The sequence below is a fragment of the Perkinsus marinus genome (assembly GCF_000006405.1).
Source record: "Perkinsus marinus ATCC 50983 genomic scaffold scf_1104296976154, whole genome shotgun sequence".
In the NCBI taxonomy this organism is placed as follows: domain Eukaryota; phylum Perkinsozoa; order Perkinsida; family Perkinsidae; genus Perkinsus; species Perkinsus marinus.
This window is the reverse complement of record NW_003200491.1, coordinates 13,679-30,269: the sequence shown is the minus strand read 5'-3', so window position 1 is coordinate 30,269 and position 16,591 is coordinate 13,679. Positions and strand designations below refer to the sequence as shown.

General features: G+C 46.8%; 5 protein-coding genes across 5 annotated transcripts in view; 2 read left to right on the top strand and 3 right to left on the bottom strand.

Moving 5' to 3' along the window:
• Pmar_PMAR009244 (hypothetical protein) overlaps positions 1-3,350 on the top strand; it is a gene marked incomplete at both ends in the record, with an annotated part of 5,604 nt that extends 2,254 nt beyond the window's left edge. The window contains 9 exons of the mRNA XM_002764783.1: positions 102-174; positions 351-440; positions 505-617; positions 976-1,085; positions 1,142-1,213; positions 1,736-1,967; positions 2,017-2,137; positions 2,426-2,539; positions 3,246-3,350. Of these exons, the coding sequence (XP_002764829.1) occupies positions 102-174; positions 351-440; positions 505-617; positions 976-1,085; positions 1,142-1,213; positions 1,736-1,967; positions 2,017-2,137; positions 2,426-2,539; positions 3,246-3,350 (1,030 nt within the window). The remainder of the gene's footprint in view (positions 1-101; positions 175-350; positions 441-504; positions 618-975; positions 1,086-1,141; positions 1,214-1,735; positions 1,968-2,016; positions 2,138-2,425; positions 2,540-3,245) is intronic.
• A 6,021-nt stretch (positions 3,351-9,371) lies between these two features.
• Positions 9,372-10,088, bottom strand: Pmar_PMAR009242 (hypothetical protein; the record flags this gene model as incomplete). Its single annotated transcript, XM_002764782.1, has 1 exon — positions 9,372-10,088. One exon carries the CDS (start codon positions 10,086-10,088, stop codon positions 9,372-9,374), a length of 717 nt encoding a protein of 238 aa, XP_002764828.1.
• Positions 10,089-10,970: 882 nt separating this feature from the next.
• Positions 10,971-11,195, top strand: Pmar_PMAR009241 (hypothetical protein; the record flags this gene model as incomplete). The annotated part of the gene is made up of 1 exon (XM_002764781.1): positions 10,971-11,195. One exon carries the CDS (start codon positions 10,971-10,973, stop codon positions 11,193-11,195), a length of 225 nt encoding a protein of 74 aa, XP_002764827.1.
• Positions 11,196-12,269: 1,074 nt separating this feature from the next.
• Positions 12,270-12,587, bottom strand: Pmar_PMAR009240 (hypothetical protein; the record flags this gene model as incomplete). Its single annotated transcript, XM_002764780.1, has 1 exon — positions 12,270-12,587. A coding segment is annotated over one exon (318 nt), but the record flags the coding sequence as incomplete, so codon positions are not given.
• A 2,271-nt stretch (positions 12,588-14,858) lies between these two features.
• Positions 14,859-15,719, bottom strand: Pmar_PMAR009239 (hypothetical protein; the record flags this gene model as incomplete). Its single annotated transcript, XM_002764779.1, has 1 exon — positions 14,859-15,719. The coding sequence occupies one exon, from the start codon at positions 15,717-15,719 to the stop codon at positions 14,859-14,861; it is 861 nt and encodes a 286-aa protein (XP_002764825.1).
• Between the last annotated feature and the right edge of the window lie 872 nt (positions 15,720-16,591).

Sequence of the window (16,591 nt, the reverse complement as noted above, 5' to 3'; positions counted from 1 at the left end):
AATCAGCCCGATTGAGTGTTGAAGAACCATATTTATGTCGGTGAGTATTTTTTGCGCACGCGGAAGATTTTGCGCGCGCGTGCGTATCTTTCGTTTGGTAGGTGTCCGTTGGAAATGAGGAATCAGCAGAGCCCCGAGGGGAGTTCTAATGAGTCGGAAAATCGAGGAACAAAAGTGAGAGGAAAAATAAAAAAATTTGGGTGGAAATTATTATTAGAGTTTGACTCTGTGAAAAGTCTGATGTTCGCGGTGATATGCAGTAGTCGTGAAATAAATTTTCCCAAAAATTTCCTCAAAATTTTCATATTGTTATCAACACATGCATATTTCCACGATTTTTTTCCGTCTAGGTATTTTTCCAATGGTGTAGTCGTGAAAGGTGTGCGCCACCGCGAGTGAGGTGCCTCCGAGGAGGAGTTAAACCATATTGTTACGTCGAGGTAAGCGATAGTACGGCTGCTCCGCTCCGCCTGTTTTTTGATATTTGTTTTGTAATTTTCGCAGGTCTGGGGAATCAGTCGAGAATTTCGGGGAGATAAGCAGCTGCCGGCGGAGAACTTCATCGATCCGCCGAAGACTGAAATCGGCACTTTGGAAGGAGTGCGAGAAAAAGTTCTGTGAGTTATATCGCGCGCGCCCGATTGATCGATTTGCTACTAGTATATTATCAAATTCAACAAAGTTGTATAAGTATATATTCGGTTCATCTCGTCGGTTTGTAATCTTTTTTCTTATGAAGATGAGTTCAGTCGACGTCGGTTTTTCCTCAGCCACGTGTTGGGGTGGAGTCTGTCGCAGAAGCGCTCGCCCGATTGATCGATTTGCTAATATTGGATTTGATAAATATATAGTTATGCTAATTAGAAGGGATGGATTTACTCCAACGAAATTGTATAAATGAAAATTCGATTGATCTTGTTGGTTTGGGGTTGATTCTTTCGAATGAGGATTTGACTTTGACAGTTTTGCCCTCAGGAGCGTCCTTGTTGGCAATCCACCGCAGAAGTTTGTACTCGAACATGTGCCCATGACGTGGGGTTCGTGGAAAGAGAGTATCATATTTGCACTACCAACAGAGGAATCATGTACGATTAGAATTATTACCATAATCGATTAGAATGGCGAGCGCTTTTTACAACAGATGAGATGCTGTTGAAAGCACTCGCGAGGTTGGGATATAACGAGGAACGAGTGGTCCGTGTGGAGCCCACCAGTAAGTGTTGGTGAAATCGTAGACTGGCTTGGATGTAATAATTAATCACTTGAGTTCAATTGCGGCGGTTCGATACAATACTCGTATTGTTATTGCTTTTGTGAAGGCTCGCAAAAGTGATCGCATTTCCAATACTGACGAATATTTCATTCGTGTTTCGTTCGATTTACGGTAATAGATTTCGTGTGTAATTTACCGTCATAGACTTCCTCTGTAGACTTCCGAAGTCTATTATACACGAAGTCTGACTTAGTGTATAATTCTGTCTTCATAAGGAGAGGCTCCGCATTTTGTGAATTCAATATTTTTTCATTATCAAATCTATCAGTGGCAGTGAGCTCAAGTGGGAAATTATTACGAGAGATAAATTTTGGAAAATATACTTTTATGAATGTTGACAGACCGTATTTTAGTTCCAATGCAAAACTCCGAATAGTTGACGAGAAACGTGAATTTCTTAAAATTCGGCGAAGAAAATATACGTTCGAAAACTGCTGGAAATGATGGGGTGTTTGATTTCAGGGGAGCTTCCGCCGGAGAGTGAAGAGAAAACGTCATTTGCATGGTCTCAGTCGACGTGGAATGGACAGCATGGGAAGAAGCATTGGAATCGACAAGATCCTCGAGAAAAACAGCAGAATAGACGGCCGCGGGAGTTGAACCCGGGTCGCGGGAAGCGGAGGGAACGGTCGAGAGAGCCGACTACTCTGCCATGTCTCCTGTGCAAAGAACGACATGATAATGAGAATTGCCCGTAAGGATGCGTCCGCGTTTGTTCATGTGTATGATTTTGCTGTATGTAGTTACTTCCGACAATCTGTAATTGTTCGTTCTTCTTCTGAGGTCTTCAACGACACTAAATGGGGCAACCAACGTTGGCTCGATTCGATCTTGTCGAAGGCTGGTTATGGTGCCACTTTCAGAGTAAGTTGAATTCATATAGGATGATGCAGAGAAAAGAGATCACTCTTTGTAATTTCGTGGCGAGTGACAAATAATTTGGAAGCTTCCGTCGACTTCTTTTCAATACTGGTATACGGGTGGTTCTGATATTGGAATTGTGTACTGGGTTGTCGTTCAACGGCTACGTTGGGTGTACAGTTTTGTTTCGTCAACTGTCACGCGCCACGAAATTATAATTTTTTCTACTACCATTTTGTCTTATAGGAAATTTGAAATTATCACTGAATATTTTCCTCATGAGAAGATCAGGTTGTTTGGTGGGATGACTATGGAGGATCGTCGAAGGTCGCCGCTGTGGCTTGTCTGAATCATGCAAATGCGGAGAGAATGCGGCAACAGAAAAAGTTGGAGTTGCCCGGTGATGTGAGTAGTAGTTGTTGTTGTTGTTGTTGTTGTTGCTGTTGTTGTTGTTGTTGTTGTTGTTCTTGTTGCTGTTGTTGTTGTTGTTGTTGTTGTTCTTGTTCTTGTTCTTGTTCTTGTTGTTGTTGTTGTTGTTGTTGTTGTTGTTGTTGTTGTTGTTGTTGTTGTTGTTGTTGTTGTTGTTGTTGTTGTTGTTGTTGTTGTTGTTGTTGTTGTTCTTGTTGTTGTTGTTGTTGTTGTTGTTGTTGTTGTTGTTGTTGTTGTTGTTGGTGGTGGTGTTTTTGTTGTTGTTGTTGTTGTTGTTGTTGTTGGTGGTGGTGGTGTTTTTGTTGTTGTTGTTGTTGTTGGTGGTGGTGTTGTTGTTGTTGTTGTTGTTGTTGTTGTTGTTGTTGTTGTTGTTGGTGGTGGTGGTGTTGTTGTTGTTGTTGTTGTTGTTGTTTCCTCCAACTTGGAGGAATAAATGTTCGCTTTCCTCAGTTTAGTCCACGAGTTTCCAAATTATAGGAGTTCACATGGAAATTCGAATAGAAGCGCGCAGAAAGTGATCGAGAGTTTCGTCCATTTTCCTCGGAATTCCCACAAATGCCATCTACACATGTAGTTGACCATATTGCCCGTTGGGATAGTCCCATCTCGAGTACAGCGGAGCGAAGTGTTTCAAGATTTGCATAATTGTTGTATTGATTTTATACTTGAGCGAATTCCGCAGGTATTGGTGGAAGTGGAGGCGGTTCCACTTGGGAAGGACGACCCACGAAGAGAGGCGATGAAGAAAGTGAAATTGGATGATGAGACTCCATCGCAACCTGGATGATTACGATTGAGTTTCGATTTATTCTCTGTCGTGTTGATTGAGCAGTGCTAGAGGGTGTAGAAAGCGAGAACTGTATAAATAACAAGGAGGCAAGGGACCGCCTTGGACTTCAGACTGATACACACACAATATTTTCATGGTCAACTACATGTGTTGATGGTAACAATATAGAAATTATGGGAAAACATTTGGAAAATTATTGTCATTCATACGAATTCGGATAGAAATGTACGCAAATAAACAAGTTTTTTTTTTAATTTTTATATTATCATCAACACATGCACGCGCGTGCGACCATGCGTACATTTTCATACGTTCAGCGCGACCTACACCGTAAACGTATCTACTGTCGCTACAAACCAACCATATGAAGTATTTCCGACGCGTTATTAAACTCCATTCCCAATAGAGTTCCAGCCTCACCCGGATAGGTCAAAGTTTTACCATCACAAAGTGAGCATGCGAATTACACGAGTATCAGCAGGCTTGAGACGACCTCCTCAAATGTTATATTCAACTTCAATATTGGAGGGCGAATCCCTCCATATCAAGCGCATGACTTCACGTGTAAAACATTATTTCGCGAAGTGAATTGTGAAATATTTTTTCTCGTGAGCTTTTTTCACATCGCGGATAAAACTCCAATACCACACTTCTTCAGAAAAGTACTGAAGTCAACTATGATAACACAACATGTCGATTTTGTAAGAGCTCAGAATATGCGTGTAGATTCTCAATAGTATCGTCATAACACTACGAGATGCATCCAGTGACATACTGTATGCTGTACCTACCCGAAGAATTGGAGTAAATCAAATCGACCAATTATTTGCCTCACTTGGTTTTCTATCGGAGCCTCATTGATTATTCTTCTTGTGGGGGATACACGTACGGCACGTCTTTGTAAAGTCGCTGATGGAGAGATACAAAACGAGGTCAATCATAGAAAGATACGACTGAGGTCGATCATAGAAATATACGAACGAGGTTGATCAGAGGAAGATACGACTGAGGTCGATCATAGAAAGATACGAACGAGGTTGATCAGAGGATGATACGGATGAGGTCGATCATAGGAAGATACGACTGAGGTCGGTCATAGGAAGATACGACTGAGGTCGATCATAGGAAGATACGAAATGAGGTCGATCATAGAAAGATATGAATGGGGTCGAGCAGAGGAAGATACGAATGAGGTCGGTCAGAGAAAGATACGAATGAGGTCGGTCAGAGGGAAACTCGGATGAAATTAGCAAACGTAAGATGCCGAGGATGAGAATCGAATGATTATACGAGAGGGGCGAAACCAATAATACGGACTTACCCCTTTGTTAACCCGAATCCAATACTGCTCCCAGAAGCGACTCCAATAGTAGGAGCCGAGCAAGCCACCAATTACCATAAATGCATAGAACCTCACACAGGAAGAATACAACAACTTAAAGTGGCAAACTCACCTCGGAGTTGACTTGAAGAATAACTCGTAGAGACGTAGACGATTAAAGGCTCGGAAAAACCAATCTGAAGGGAGATGATGTGAGGACGATGTGACACGGGTAAAAACAGCCCACCCATGCGATCGACACCAACACGCTTCCTAGCCATCCAATCCTCGATCCACTTAGGGTCATGAGCATAGCTTGTACCTAAGTGGAGATAGCAGTGGAGCTGCGTGATTATGATGATGACCGTACCAAAGCCAGATCCCATACCACCACGGGCCACTCGAGAGGTAGTGATGAGCCCTCTGTGTAACAACGGGGAGGAGTAAGCTGCGACTCGACAAGCTCTACTGAGGGAGCTCATATTGGCGACAACCCGAGGTTAGTTGCGTTATTTAGTAGGGCGTGCGCGAAGAGCCGGCGGCGGAGCGGAGCTTCCCGAAACGCTGACGACAGGATTCGAACGACATGAGTTGAGAACGGGCAAGCTATCCGAGAGGACAAGATATATATGTCTTTGACGCGTAAAATATTTTCTGTGCACATCCATCGTTTCAAGATGCGCCTGTAATTGCCACCGCTACTCCAAGTACACTTAATCACTAACTTTGCCCCGTTTGTACACCTTCGCACTGCAGTATAGCTATTAGTATGTACTATTGTTCCGCCCGTTCCTCTGCGGGCTCTGTTTATTTGACTGGTTATTAAGGCTGTTGATGAACGTTTCGCTTGTGATAATCTACCATGTCAAACGTGTATAACTCTGTCTCCAAAAAAGAGAAGCTTGTCCCCCCTTGCAGTACATCTCCCCTGGGGGCTCAGTTATAAAATACCAAAGCTCTGAGTTCGAATCCTCGTTCCGGAGACACAAGACTTTTATATGTCGCCAGTCACAATATGACAACCCTCTATGTGATGCGAGTGGCGCCATTTCCGCTATAGTTCGCTTCGTTTCCCTTTTGACTGGTGTACCAAAATCGATATCTCACTGCTATAACTAGATAAGCCAGCTCGACTCCAGCTTTTGTAGTTTTACCAGCTAACTTAGTGGTACAGTAGTGACACTAGCCCGTTGTAGGGTATTTAGTTACTGTCGATCGATACCACAAATATAAGACGGAGGTAAGTCAAGACAGTTAAGCCGAAGGTCGATAGAACCGATCTTCTAACCGAACCGAACGAAAATAAATAAGCGAAGAAGAGCTGAGATAACTCAGATAATGATAGAACTATAGCACAGTTATACTCGATCGATCAGACTCTTCATAATACGGGGTGAAGTCTCTGAATAAAGCCTTGCACGCGAACTCATCTTCATGAACGGAAAGTCATATCCACGCACCCAGGCCCGGTCCAACACACCGGACTCAAGGGTCACCAGCGAGCAGAGAGAATAATTTCCTCTAGATTACATGCATTTCGCCGCGAAATTTTCGCGTAAAACTCGCAATACGTCGTGCTTTGCAAATCACGCGTGAAAAATGTGACATGTATAATATGACGTCACCATTGACACATGGAGTGATATCATGAATCGGTGGTTCATTGCTATTTGTTCCAGAGATCGCTCTAATTGGCATTTGATATTCTAATACGTTCAGCGGTTGGTACCGGCGAGGGTTAACCTAATGATAGTTGCACTCTCAGAACGTTATCGGTTCAACCAATGTCCGATGCTGACTGCCATCTAGGCCGCGTTACAACATACTAATATTGATTTGGGTCACTGTGAAAAACCAGGCAGATGTGTTTGTGTTGGGGCGGAGTGAGGTTGGTCCTTACCCCAAGGACTACCAATATCCTAGTAACTTAGTAACTAGGTCTTCGGTGCGAAGGGGCGGAGCTCGCTGAGCTTCTTATCAAGAATTCTGCGGGTTCTTATTGAAATTATTTTGGAAATTGGGTGACTAAAAAACAAAAGGTTGTCGGGTGTTGGCTGGCGTCGTCGACGTGGCCGACCACTGTCTCCTTATAGAGACAGAGTGTGCTCCTTGAGAAAAATGATCAACGTGTGGTCTGACCCTGGGCCGTTCGGTTGAGTGTCGTGGTCACTAACGTACTGAGCTAATAGTTCATCTCTTGTGCGAAGAACCGTTTCGTCAAAAGTAAGCGGGAAAAGCAACGGCCACACTTTCGCTATATTTTAACGCTGATGAGCAGTCAACGAGGGACAGAATGATACCCTGCTTGTCTTCTGAATCGCCCTGGTAGGGTCGGAATTTTTGCTCACGCACGGTCGAACGGTCGGACGGACGGACGGACGGGCGGACGGACGGACGCACGCACACGAGTGTTCGTGGACAGTAACATAAGCTCCGCTCGCTCCGCAACTATTACCGATAGCTTAAATTCCGCAGCAACTAGGTCAAGATATATTATTCCATCGGGTTTGTTCGTTTATTCGCATGTAGTGATGAGAATCCTTCGTAGTTTCGCGGAGAATTTGAGGCCGCACCTGCGTGATTCGTCGGGCAGTCTGACTCAGACTGTCTGAGCACAACCCCTCAGGAGCCTCTACTCTTGAATGGTACGGTTGATTACCGAGATGAAACTTCCGGGGTCCGGGAGACCCGCACGCATGTGCAGCTGGTGAGGTCACCCTGCTACGTCACGCGGTGTCCCAAGAATCAGCCCGCGTGTTGAGGTCACTAACAACCATATAGAAATAGTAGTCTCCGCCCACTCTCCCGCCAAAAAAGCTGCGGACCTCGCTTTTACGTCGCCGGCGCATTCAAGGTGCTATTAACCGGCCCCTGAAAGAGTTCCCCTTCTCCGAATGGATACGTTGTAGCATGCACGCATTTATAGAAGGGCCTCCACGTACATGTGACGCATGTACGCATGTCGTACGTGCGAGTTATTCCCTGTGCTTGCATGCTCTAGCGCTGGTATGGAGTATATCACGTATAACTAATATTGAGAATCGAGCGCTCGGTAGCTATCTGGCTCGAGGTCCCACTGGGACCGTCCCAGTGTATTCTTGGGATGCATTTGTCGAGCCAATGTCGGGTCGCCTTGATGCGAGGGAACGATACGGACGACAACAATATTCTCGTTACTATCTGTTCGATCCCAAGCTGAAATAGATATTGAAATGTCGTAGATCTTTGACCGGAACTTCTGGAGTCCTCGAGTGTGAGAACGGAATCGGGACGGGAGCTGATAGTGGAGGAGCTATCAGTTAGTTCCAGTTACCTGTCAGTGAGCTTAAATTATTCATATAGCGTATTTGCATACGTCATGTGCTCCATCATTCCTCTCATCGCTCTGTTCATAGTCTCGGGCAGCGGCTTCAACATCACCGAACTGCCTATGTGAGTTACTGAGCCATAAGACTGCATTGATTGAATTTGTAATAATTCTTTGATTAGGTCTTATGACGATAGCATCGACCAGGGGCAGACTATTGGTGAAAGGATCATTCGGGTTGCTGTAGTGACTGCTGTGTGCTCGTGTCAGATATGGACGGGCTAGTGGAGGACTCAGATTTGCCATACTACGGTGAACCCACGGACTGCCGTTGGTCTGAAGGAAAAGTGGTCGGGAGCTGTCGTTGCCCGAACAACCAGAGCCTATTCGCTATTCACGTAGGTTGATCATGTTATTGCGCGCATTAAGCTTCTCATGTAGGGCTATAAGGATGAAACTGGCTACGCGATCTGCGCTAAGGAATGCACACAAGCTTCGGAGTGTCCTCCGGCTCCTGCGAGTGCCAATGTCGATGTCAAGTGCGTTTTGGGTCGTTGCCTCCTCGACTGTTCAGGCTTGTTCGATGTAAGTTCAGCTCGCATTTCTTCGGATACGTCGCTTGTCTCCTTCAGCGCTGCCCTGACGAGAATTATTCTGTGTGTGCTTGGTTCCATATGGCAGAGGCCACAGGCAGGATGTGCCAATATAATCTTCGTTGACTCATCGTCGGACCTTCTATCACGGGTTATCCATCACTATTTACCATTCGATTACCCAGGATACGCTGTGAGTATTTCTCAAACGCTGATCAAGCCTCATGATTGCAATTTTTCTCCCACCAACCTAATCACTTGATTTCACGGTTAGGAATCAATGTCCATGTGGATAGTTTGTGTTGGTCACACCGTGAAGCACTGTCAAACTGAGTGTCACGTGGATTGCCATCTCAGTGACTCACTGATATTCCCCCTGCAAACCACCTGACAGTCAGGAACTGTGCGGATGTTGATCGAATGCGAAGGACAACAAGGAAGCAGACAATGCCCTGTTGTCGCCAATGGCGACTCGCCATCATTAGACTCTTCTCTGTCGCAGTAATCAGCTCCCAGTACTAAAGACCCAAATACCATTTTATCAACAACATAACAAGTATGGACCACCTTAACCCATCCGTCTTTAGCTAGATACATAACCGGAAGATCCACCTGACCTGTTTTCGTTAGGACACCAACCGCATCCATCATTCTGAGCCGTACGGGGGAAACCTCGTGACAAACTGTAAGACCCAAAGATGAGACAAATTTGGATGATACTAATGAATAATCAGCCCCTGTGTCAACATCAACGGCATATTCACGACCGTTGAACTTACAGACTAAGTGTGGGCGTTTTACAGATGCAGAACAACCCCGCCCATCGGCTGCTCTGCCTGCACAAAATCGTTCTCAATAGCAGCACCGGCCTTGCTCTGTTTGTTTTTGCAATCCTCTGCAATGTGACCATACTTTTGACAAGTATAGCATCGGGGTCCTTTGCCCTTTCCCTTGCCTTTGGGCTTCGAGATAGGACGTGTCGCTCCGCGCTCTCGACACTCCGCAGCAATATGGCCGGTTGTCTCACAGATATAACAGTATTGACCACCAGTGACAGCACCCGCAGCAAGCTTCTTCTCACCAGAGTAAGTCTTCAGCTGAGCTCGAGCCTTAGCAACAACATCAGGTAAAGGCAACTGGCGCCCATCCTCCTCGAACACCCGGATGGCCTTCTGCACGTCTTCGGGCAGGGTGGCAATCAGGCTTTCACGGAGGATGTTCTCGGCAGCTACTGTGGTAGTAACCCCTAGCACTCTAAGGTAGCGGCGGAGTTCAACTAATACACCATCAACACTGTCTTCCTTGTGCAACTCACGGCGAGCCAGGCGCTTCCACGCCTCGTGAATTTTGAGCGAGTACGCTCTATCCAGGCCCTGGATAGAGGCGGCCTCTATCCAGGGCCTGGATAGAGCCCTGGATTCCAGGGCCCTAACCACATGAGCATAGGCAGCAGCTGGGTCGCCCTCAACTTCCTCCAGGGCTTGCCTAGCGATCTTTTTGGCCGAGCCCTTCATAAAAAGTACGATATATTGTGACTTTTGCTTAATAGTTCACTTAGAAGCCTCGGCCACCGTCTCGAACTCCTGCAGCCAAAGAGCGAAGTCGTTTTCACCACCAGAATAGGATTCCAATACAGATTCGAGCTAGAACCGTTCAAGTTGAACGGCATGATGGTCCTGGGTCTGGGCACCAGATGTAGCAACGTGTGTACCGTCAAGCCCACTAGCAACGCTAGTCCACTCAGAGTGGGGTATAGCATATGTACCACCTGTGCGTGCGTGCAATATCGAACAGCTATGGGTAATCGATCAGTACTGCGCAAGATACTGTGCGCACACGACTACGCACAACAAAGGGTACTTAAGAATCACCCACTGTGGCAAACCACACTATCAGAGCAATCTTGATTCTGTACCGGGGGTCCGGACCCCCGGTACCAAACCCTGGTTATGACTCTCGATTTTGATTCACGACTTCAGCGCGCGCCACGGTAGACCTCCTCAGCTGCTTGCAAGCAGATTCTTAGAATGATCGCACCGCGGGGTAGAACCTCGACTTCGAATCGAAGCTGTGAAATCATACGATACAAGACGGGGCAAGGAGGTATAGCGCACGAAGTACACACAGACTATCAGTATCACCTTACCCGGGAATAGAACCCCAGCTCCGAGCACGTGGGTGTACGATGACCTTGGCACCATCAGCGATAAGCTTCTTAGATACTTCGTATCCGATGCCCTTGTTGGTACCAGTTACGATTATTACTGGACTCATTTGAAATGAGTCATTTCACAGGATGTCTCTACCCCTTTCGGCTAAGCCGAAGCCATTCTGGGCTACGACGCATGGGCTTGAACGACGCGGATCCTCGAAGCCGACGGCTACGGAGGTCTAACATGGACATCAAGGTACGCGTCAGGTATAAGGCAATGGCCAGCTACATCTTGGAGTACATAACGAAGAACGAGCCGGCCAGCGATGCGTTAAACCAAGTCCTGAAAATGTTGACCAAGGCACGCCGAGGGCTGAGCGCGGATGATCCTGGTGTCAAAGCATTGAGGAGGCTCCTCATCGGCGTCCGCTCTAGCCTAGAGCGAGAGCCTCTAGGGATGTTGTCGTGAACAAGCAGGTAGGCTTCAGTACTGTGCAACACAACAGCACAGAACAAGTCGAAGGCCATTCTGTCCACACGTACACCGTGTGCAATAGCTATGCGAAATAGATCAACTTGGCGAACGACTACTGATACTCTCAGTGAGGGCACTCGCAACGGGAGCAACACGAATCTACAACATCCTGCCCCCCTTGTTCGCCAACTCACGAACAATAATAGTAGAAAAGGGGAAAGAGTAGCTTAACAGGTAGTTAACGCAAAGGGTCGTATCTATCAGGCGCCCTATGTGTTCTGGGATGCAATTTAACACGGTCAGCAACAGAGTCGTCAACAATAATTTGATCATCTGGGCTGACAATGAGCATATCTGAGTCTTCATCAATATCACTGGATGGGATATCAATCGGAATAGGAGACGCGATAAGACTTTCAGTAAACTCTAACTGATTACGACATGGGATAAGTCTATTAATGGTGGCAGTAACCATGCGGCCAACAGGAAGTCCATTATCATCAATAGGACGTACTTGGCACGCAAATGGCGATACTTCTTCTACAATATAGCGAGTATCAAAGAAACGCTGACCAGAATGCCGAATCTCTTTTGGCTTCGCAAGCCAAACTTGGTCGCCGACTGTGTAAGAGGCATTTCCAATAACCTGTGAAGCGGGAGGGACGGACGACGGAGTTTCTAGTCCACGGCGAATTCCTCGACCAGTTAAAGCTTCTGCAGGGCAAACTCCGCCAAGAGAACTATGTGATGATAGATTATAAGAATCACATGCACGTTGAACACGTGTAGCGATGGGGAGGTCCGCTAGAATAGAGCACTTAGCTTTGAGTGATGCATGAAACCTTTCGCATACGCCATTACTGGTTGGTCGATAACCGCTTGTTAGGATCAACGTTACACCAACAGCTTTGAGCTTGTCACGTAGAGCACTCCACGCTCCTCTGTCCGCACGCAGGAATACAGGATATCCAAGGAGAGAGTGCTTGCAAATAGCGGTAAATGCTGCCCATATCGACACTGCTTGTTCATTCAGAAGCATTGCAACCAGAGCGTATCGGGTATGTTCACATATACGAGATAGGAGTGGCCGTGAATCTATATGAGTCACATCGGACGCACATATAACCCATGGACCAGAAGCTAGGCGACGAGGGTCGCCAGTGACCAGAGGAAACAACTTCGCCTTATTCTTCTCGCATGTTTCGCTGGGGCACTGTCGTAAAACCGTTTCGACATCAGCACGGAGTGATGGCCAGCAGTAGTACCGGCCGACTATTTCTACCACCGGCAAGATACCACCATGCACAGTAGCTTCATGGACACTAGTAATGACACGGCCACGAAGAGAAGGTGGGAGATACACTTTATTCCGGTACCAGTAGAGGCCTGATGTAGCATCACAAACCAAGGATTGTAGGTCATCATCAGGCAGACCTTGCTCATACGCCTGTAGAATCTGGGGAACTGTTGGCCACCACATGTCATTAGGTGCACTTGTTGACAAGTTCCGAATTTCAGCCAGCGCGAACGTGCCGTCGACAGAGTAACAGTCTGGTAAGCCCTTGGGTAGCCGAGTCAAACTATCAGCTATGTTGGGTTCGGATCTTACCCAGTGAATGGTGAACTGTAGATTAAACTCTACCATCAAGGTACGTATCAAATCGAGTCTTCTAACAACGAGTGGTTTGTACATACCATGAACTGTTATTTTCTTGTGGGATATAAGACGATCCACCCATGAATATACAGCTTTGGAGTCGGTGATCAACTCAAATTTCCTATAGTCATAATCGATAGCAACGTCCAAGGCCTTTAGTAATGCATCCAACTCTCTTATATTGGCATGAGCTGTGGGTCGAGTATCAGGGTCGACTGATGATGGTTGAGTGAGTGAGCAATGGTCATATAATACGTTGTCGTGCTCATCAGTAAGGGCAACTCCTATAGCCAGCATACTAGCATCGAACCACAACTTGATATATTGATAAGCACTCACTTCTTTTCCAAAATGAGCCTCAGGTAATAACCATAAACCGGACGCAGGATCGCCTCGTTCACGCAGTAATGCGCATAAATGTAATCCATATTTCCGGATTCCAATGGGAATATTTTTGAGCCACGAGCTTTTAGTAGTGTCGCAGATACGTCCCAAGAGTCGACGCCCAATAGCTGCGGCTATACGCAACCAACCACATACTGGAACATGGGAACAAAGGGTCCCAAGCCAGGAAGAAAAGGACTTGCAGGAAACATGCTCGCTGTTTCGCAGTTGCGACTCTATGCATAACAATTCATCAACTGTCAATCGGCGTCTCCATCGGAGTTCGCCATCATCAGCACGGTAGACTACCAAACCCAAGAGTCAACTACCCTCAATAGGACATGGGTCTTTAGTGGTAAGAGAATTCCGCAATAAAGCCGCTCGAACACGGTCAACACCATCTTCTTGAGTATTGTTTTTATCAGCGGAAGGTTCAATCGTAGAACTTCTACAGACTTTGGGGACGATAATATCATCAAAATATCTTAAGTTCCTCGTCGGCTCATCTTTGAGGGAGAAATCAAGTATTGATTTCAACATACGAGGGGCTGAGCTTGCTCCAAACCCTAACCGGCAGAGACGATAGTAGCAACCATCTACACGATGATCTAGGCGGATGATCTGATACCAAGACTGATCTGGATCCATGAACAGACTTGAATATGCCCGGGATATATCAAGAACATCGCCTTCAGAAATTCGTCTCCATTTACGAATCTCTTTTTGGCAGTCACCCGCAAACGGATCGCTTGCCATTATACAATATCGATTTATATAGGTATAATCAATAGCAGGCCTCACGGCCGTTGTTTTGTGACCTTGAACAACTGGTACAAGAGGTAGGACACAACGTATTTTATGTAATTCATCTTCACCAACCGGAACAAGCCACCCTCGCTCGATCCAGCTATCGAGCTCAGCAAACAGTGCTTGTTGTTGGTCCTCTGAAAGATGCTTGATTGGGTATTGTTCTGGACAACAAATATAGTCTGGTGGTTTATTATTTAACCACTTCCAACCAACCTGCCACCAGAAGGTACCATCGGCTTGTTGGAGCCGTTTGCAGGTGCAATCTGGGGCATCCAATAAAGTAGTGCCATCAGGGTACTCATGTACCGTGCAGGATTCTAACTCATAGATGGTAGCTTGTGACGTGTCCGGAACAGCGGCACCTGCTACCAGGGCTGTAGTGACATTCCCCACAGCCGAATAGTGGATATTTAATGAGTATCCCGGAAAGGACGACCAGAAGTCAGCGCCAACCAAGAGTGGTAAGTTTCCGGGTAAATAAGGAACCACTAAGGCGCATACCGAAGAAGTCATATCATCAAGAGTAATGGTAACATTGCTACTGCCTATGCTGTTGAGGACTTGTCCATTCAGTGTGATCAAGGCTGATAGGGTGTCCTCAGAAGCAGTCAAATGCAGTAGCTGCAATGTGTCAGCAGTTATTAAAGTACGAGAGCAGCAGGGATCGCATAAGGCTGTCAGAGAAATGGTCTCGTCATTCGCCATAGCAATCAGAAATTCACGACTTGGCAGGAGTGAACAATCAAGACTTGGATGTATAGAACCAGCCGCTGCAAGGAGTTTATACGGGGGACTTTCCACGTCAGCTACTGCTGGCTGTGGCCCCCTGTCGGGTTTAAAGTGCCAGCAAGTGTTATAGATTTGACGAGTTGTGGACATTGAGCTTTTAAATGTCCAGATTCATGGCAGTTCCAGCAGACTCTAGGTGGGAAGGACTGTGACGAATCTTTATGAGGGCCACGACCTTTGCCTTTACCACCACGTCCAGCACCTTTACGGCCCTTCCCAAGTCTACTGGGTTGCCACGGCAACCCGGCTGCACCTAGGGTCTCGGGGGGTACATCGTCAAACTTCGACGCTCTAAGGTGATCTTTGACCAAACCAAGAAGGCTTAGAAGAGAGACCTGAAGATCCTCGGACTTAGCAATGGCTAGGGTACGGGCAGCTGTATTAGCCGGTAGGCCAGCTATGAACTGTGATCTCAGCAGCGCTTCCTTAGCAGCAGTTTGCATAGTGGGATGGCTTATATCAAGTAATGCCCTTAGATCTGCTAGGAAGGAATCAGTGAGTTCGCTGGTCTTCATTTGACGCCGGCAGAAAGCTTTCCAGGCTCCAAGGCGCCCTAGCCCAAAGGCAGATCGTAGAGCAGTAGCCAATCCATCATAGTCATCCTGAAGGGCTTCGGGTAGGGAGTACACTAGCTGGGCCGCTCGCCCTTCAAGTGCTATTTTCAAAATGCCAGCCGCCTTCATGCTATACTGATGCTGTGCAGCTTCATCGGCATCAGGAGCAGGTTTACGAAGGCCTTTCATCTGCAGATAGGTGGATAACTTCTTCAAAAAGAGCTCGACACTTTTCGCCGGTTCATCAGCTGATATACCTTCACCACTGAACCGCGGACATGCAGGCAACGACGCTTTAGCATCATGATCAAGTACAGCCGCCATATTTAGTTTCTCGGTTCCAGTACCAGGATGTCGTGAACAAGCAGGTAGGCTTCAGTACTGTGCAACACAACAGCACAGAACAAGTCGAAGGCCATTCTGTCCACACGTACACCGTGTGCAATAGCTATGCGAAATAGATCAACTTGGCGAACGACTACTGATACTCTCAGTGAGGGCACTCGCAACGGGAGCAACACGAATCTACAACAATGTAACAGCTCAAGAAGTAGGTCCGACCTATCAGGTCACTACTTGCAAGGTCTACCCAGATAGTACATCTGCACGTCAGAGACGGCAATGATACCATCCATGTCACTCGGACTACTTCGGTCTGGTCCTGATACCTCAGTCGATTGCAGGAGCTTGAGGACCTACCCTTTGTTGAAGTCTTCAGAAAAGCTACACTACATCAGTTGTCGGTGGAGCCGCTCCACTGGAGCGCGGCGCCAGCAGAACATCATCGTCCGCATCTATCCAAATGTTGGCAACACCTATATGGAGCACTTCTGTCGAGTGCTCTGCCTAGAGTCTATTCCTCTACGCTCTGTCGAAGATTGCCTTGCAGGAAGCCCGTCATGGGAGGACAGAGCATCTCTCGTTTTAGTCGACGGAATTGAACTGGGCTGGAATCTTGGCTATGATGAAGCAATACGGCGCTGGAGGAAAGGGTCTCAGGTGGACGCAGGGGATGCCATATCAGACGTCGAAATTACTTCATCGGGGTCGGAGTTATCGCTCGAGGAAGAAGCTGTTCAAGACGAATACATGCAAATCTTCGGCCCGGCATATATCTTGGATCTTGAACGCGAGAGGCAGCGACTGCTGGATCAAGGAATGGGTGACTACGGTCGTGCAATAGGATTCCTAGAATC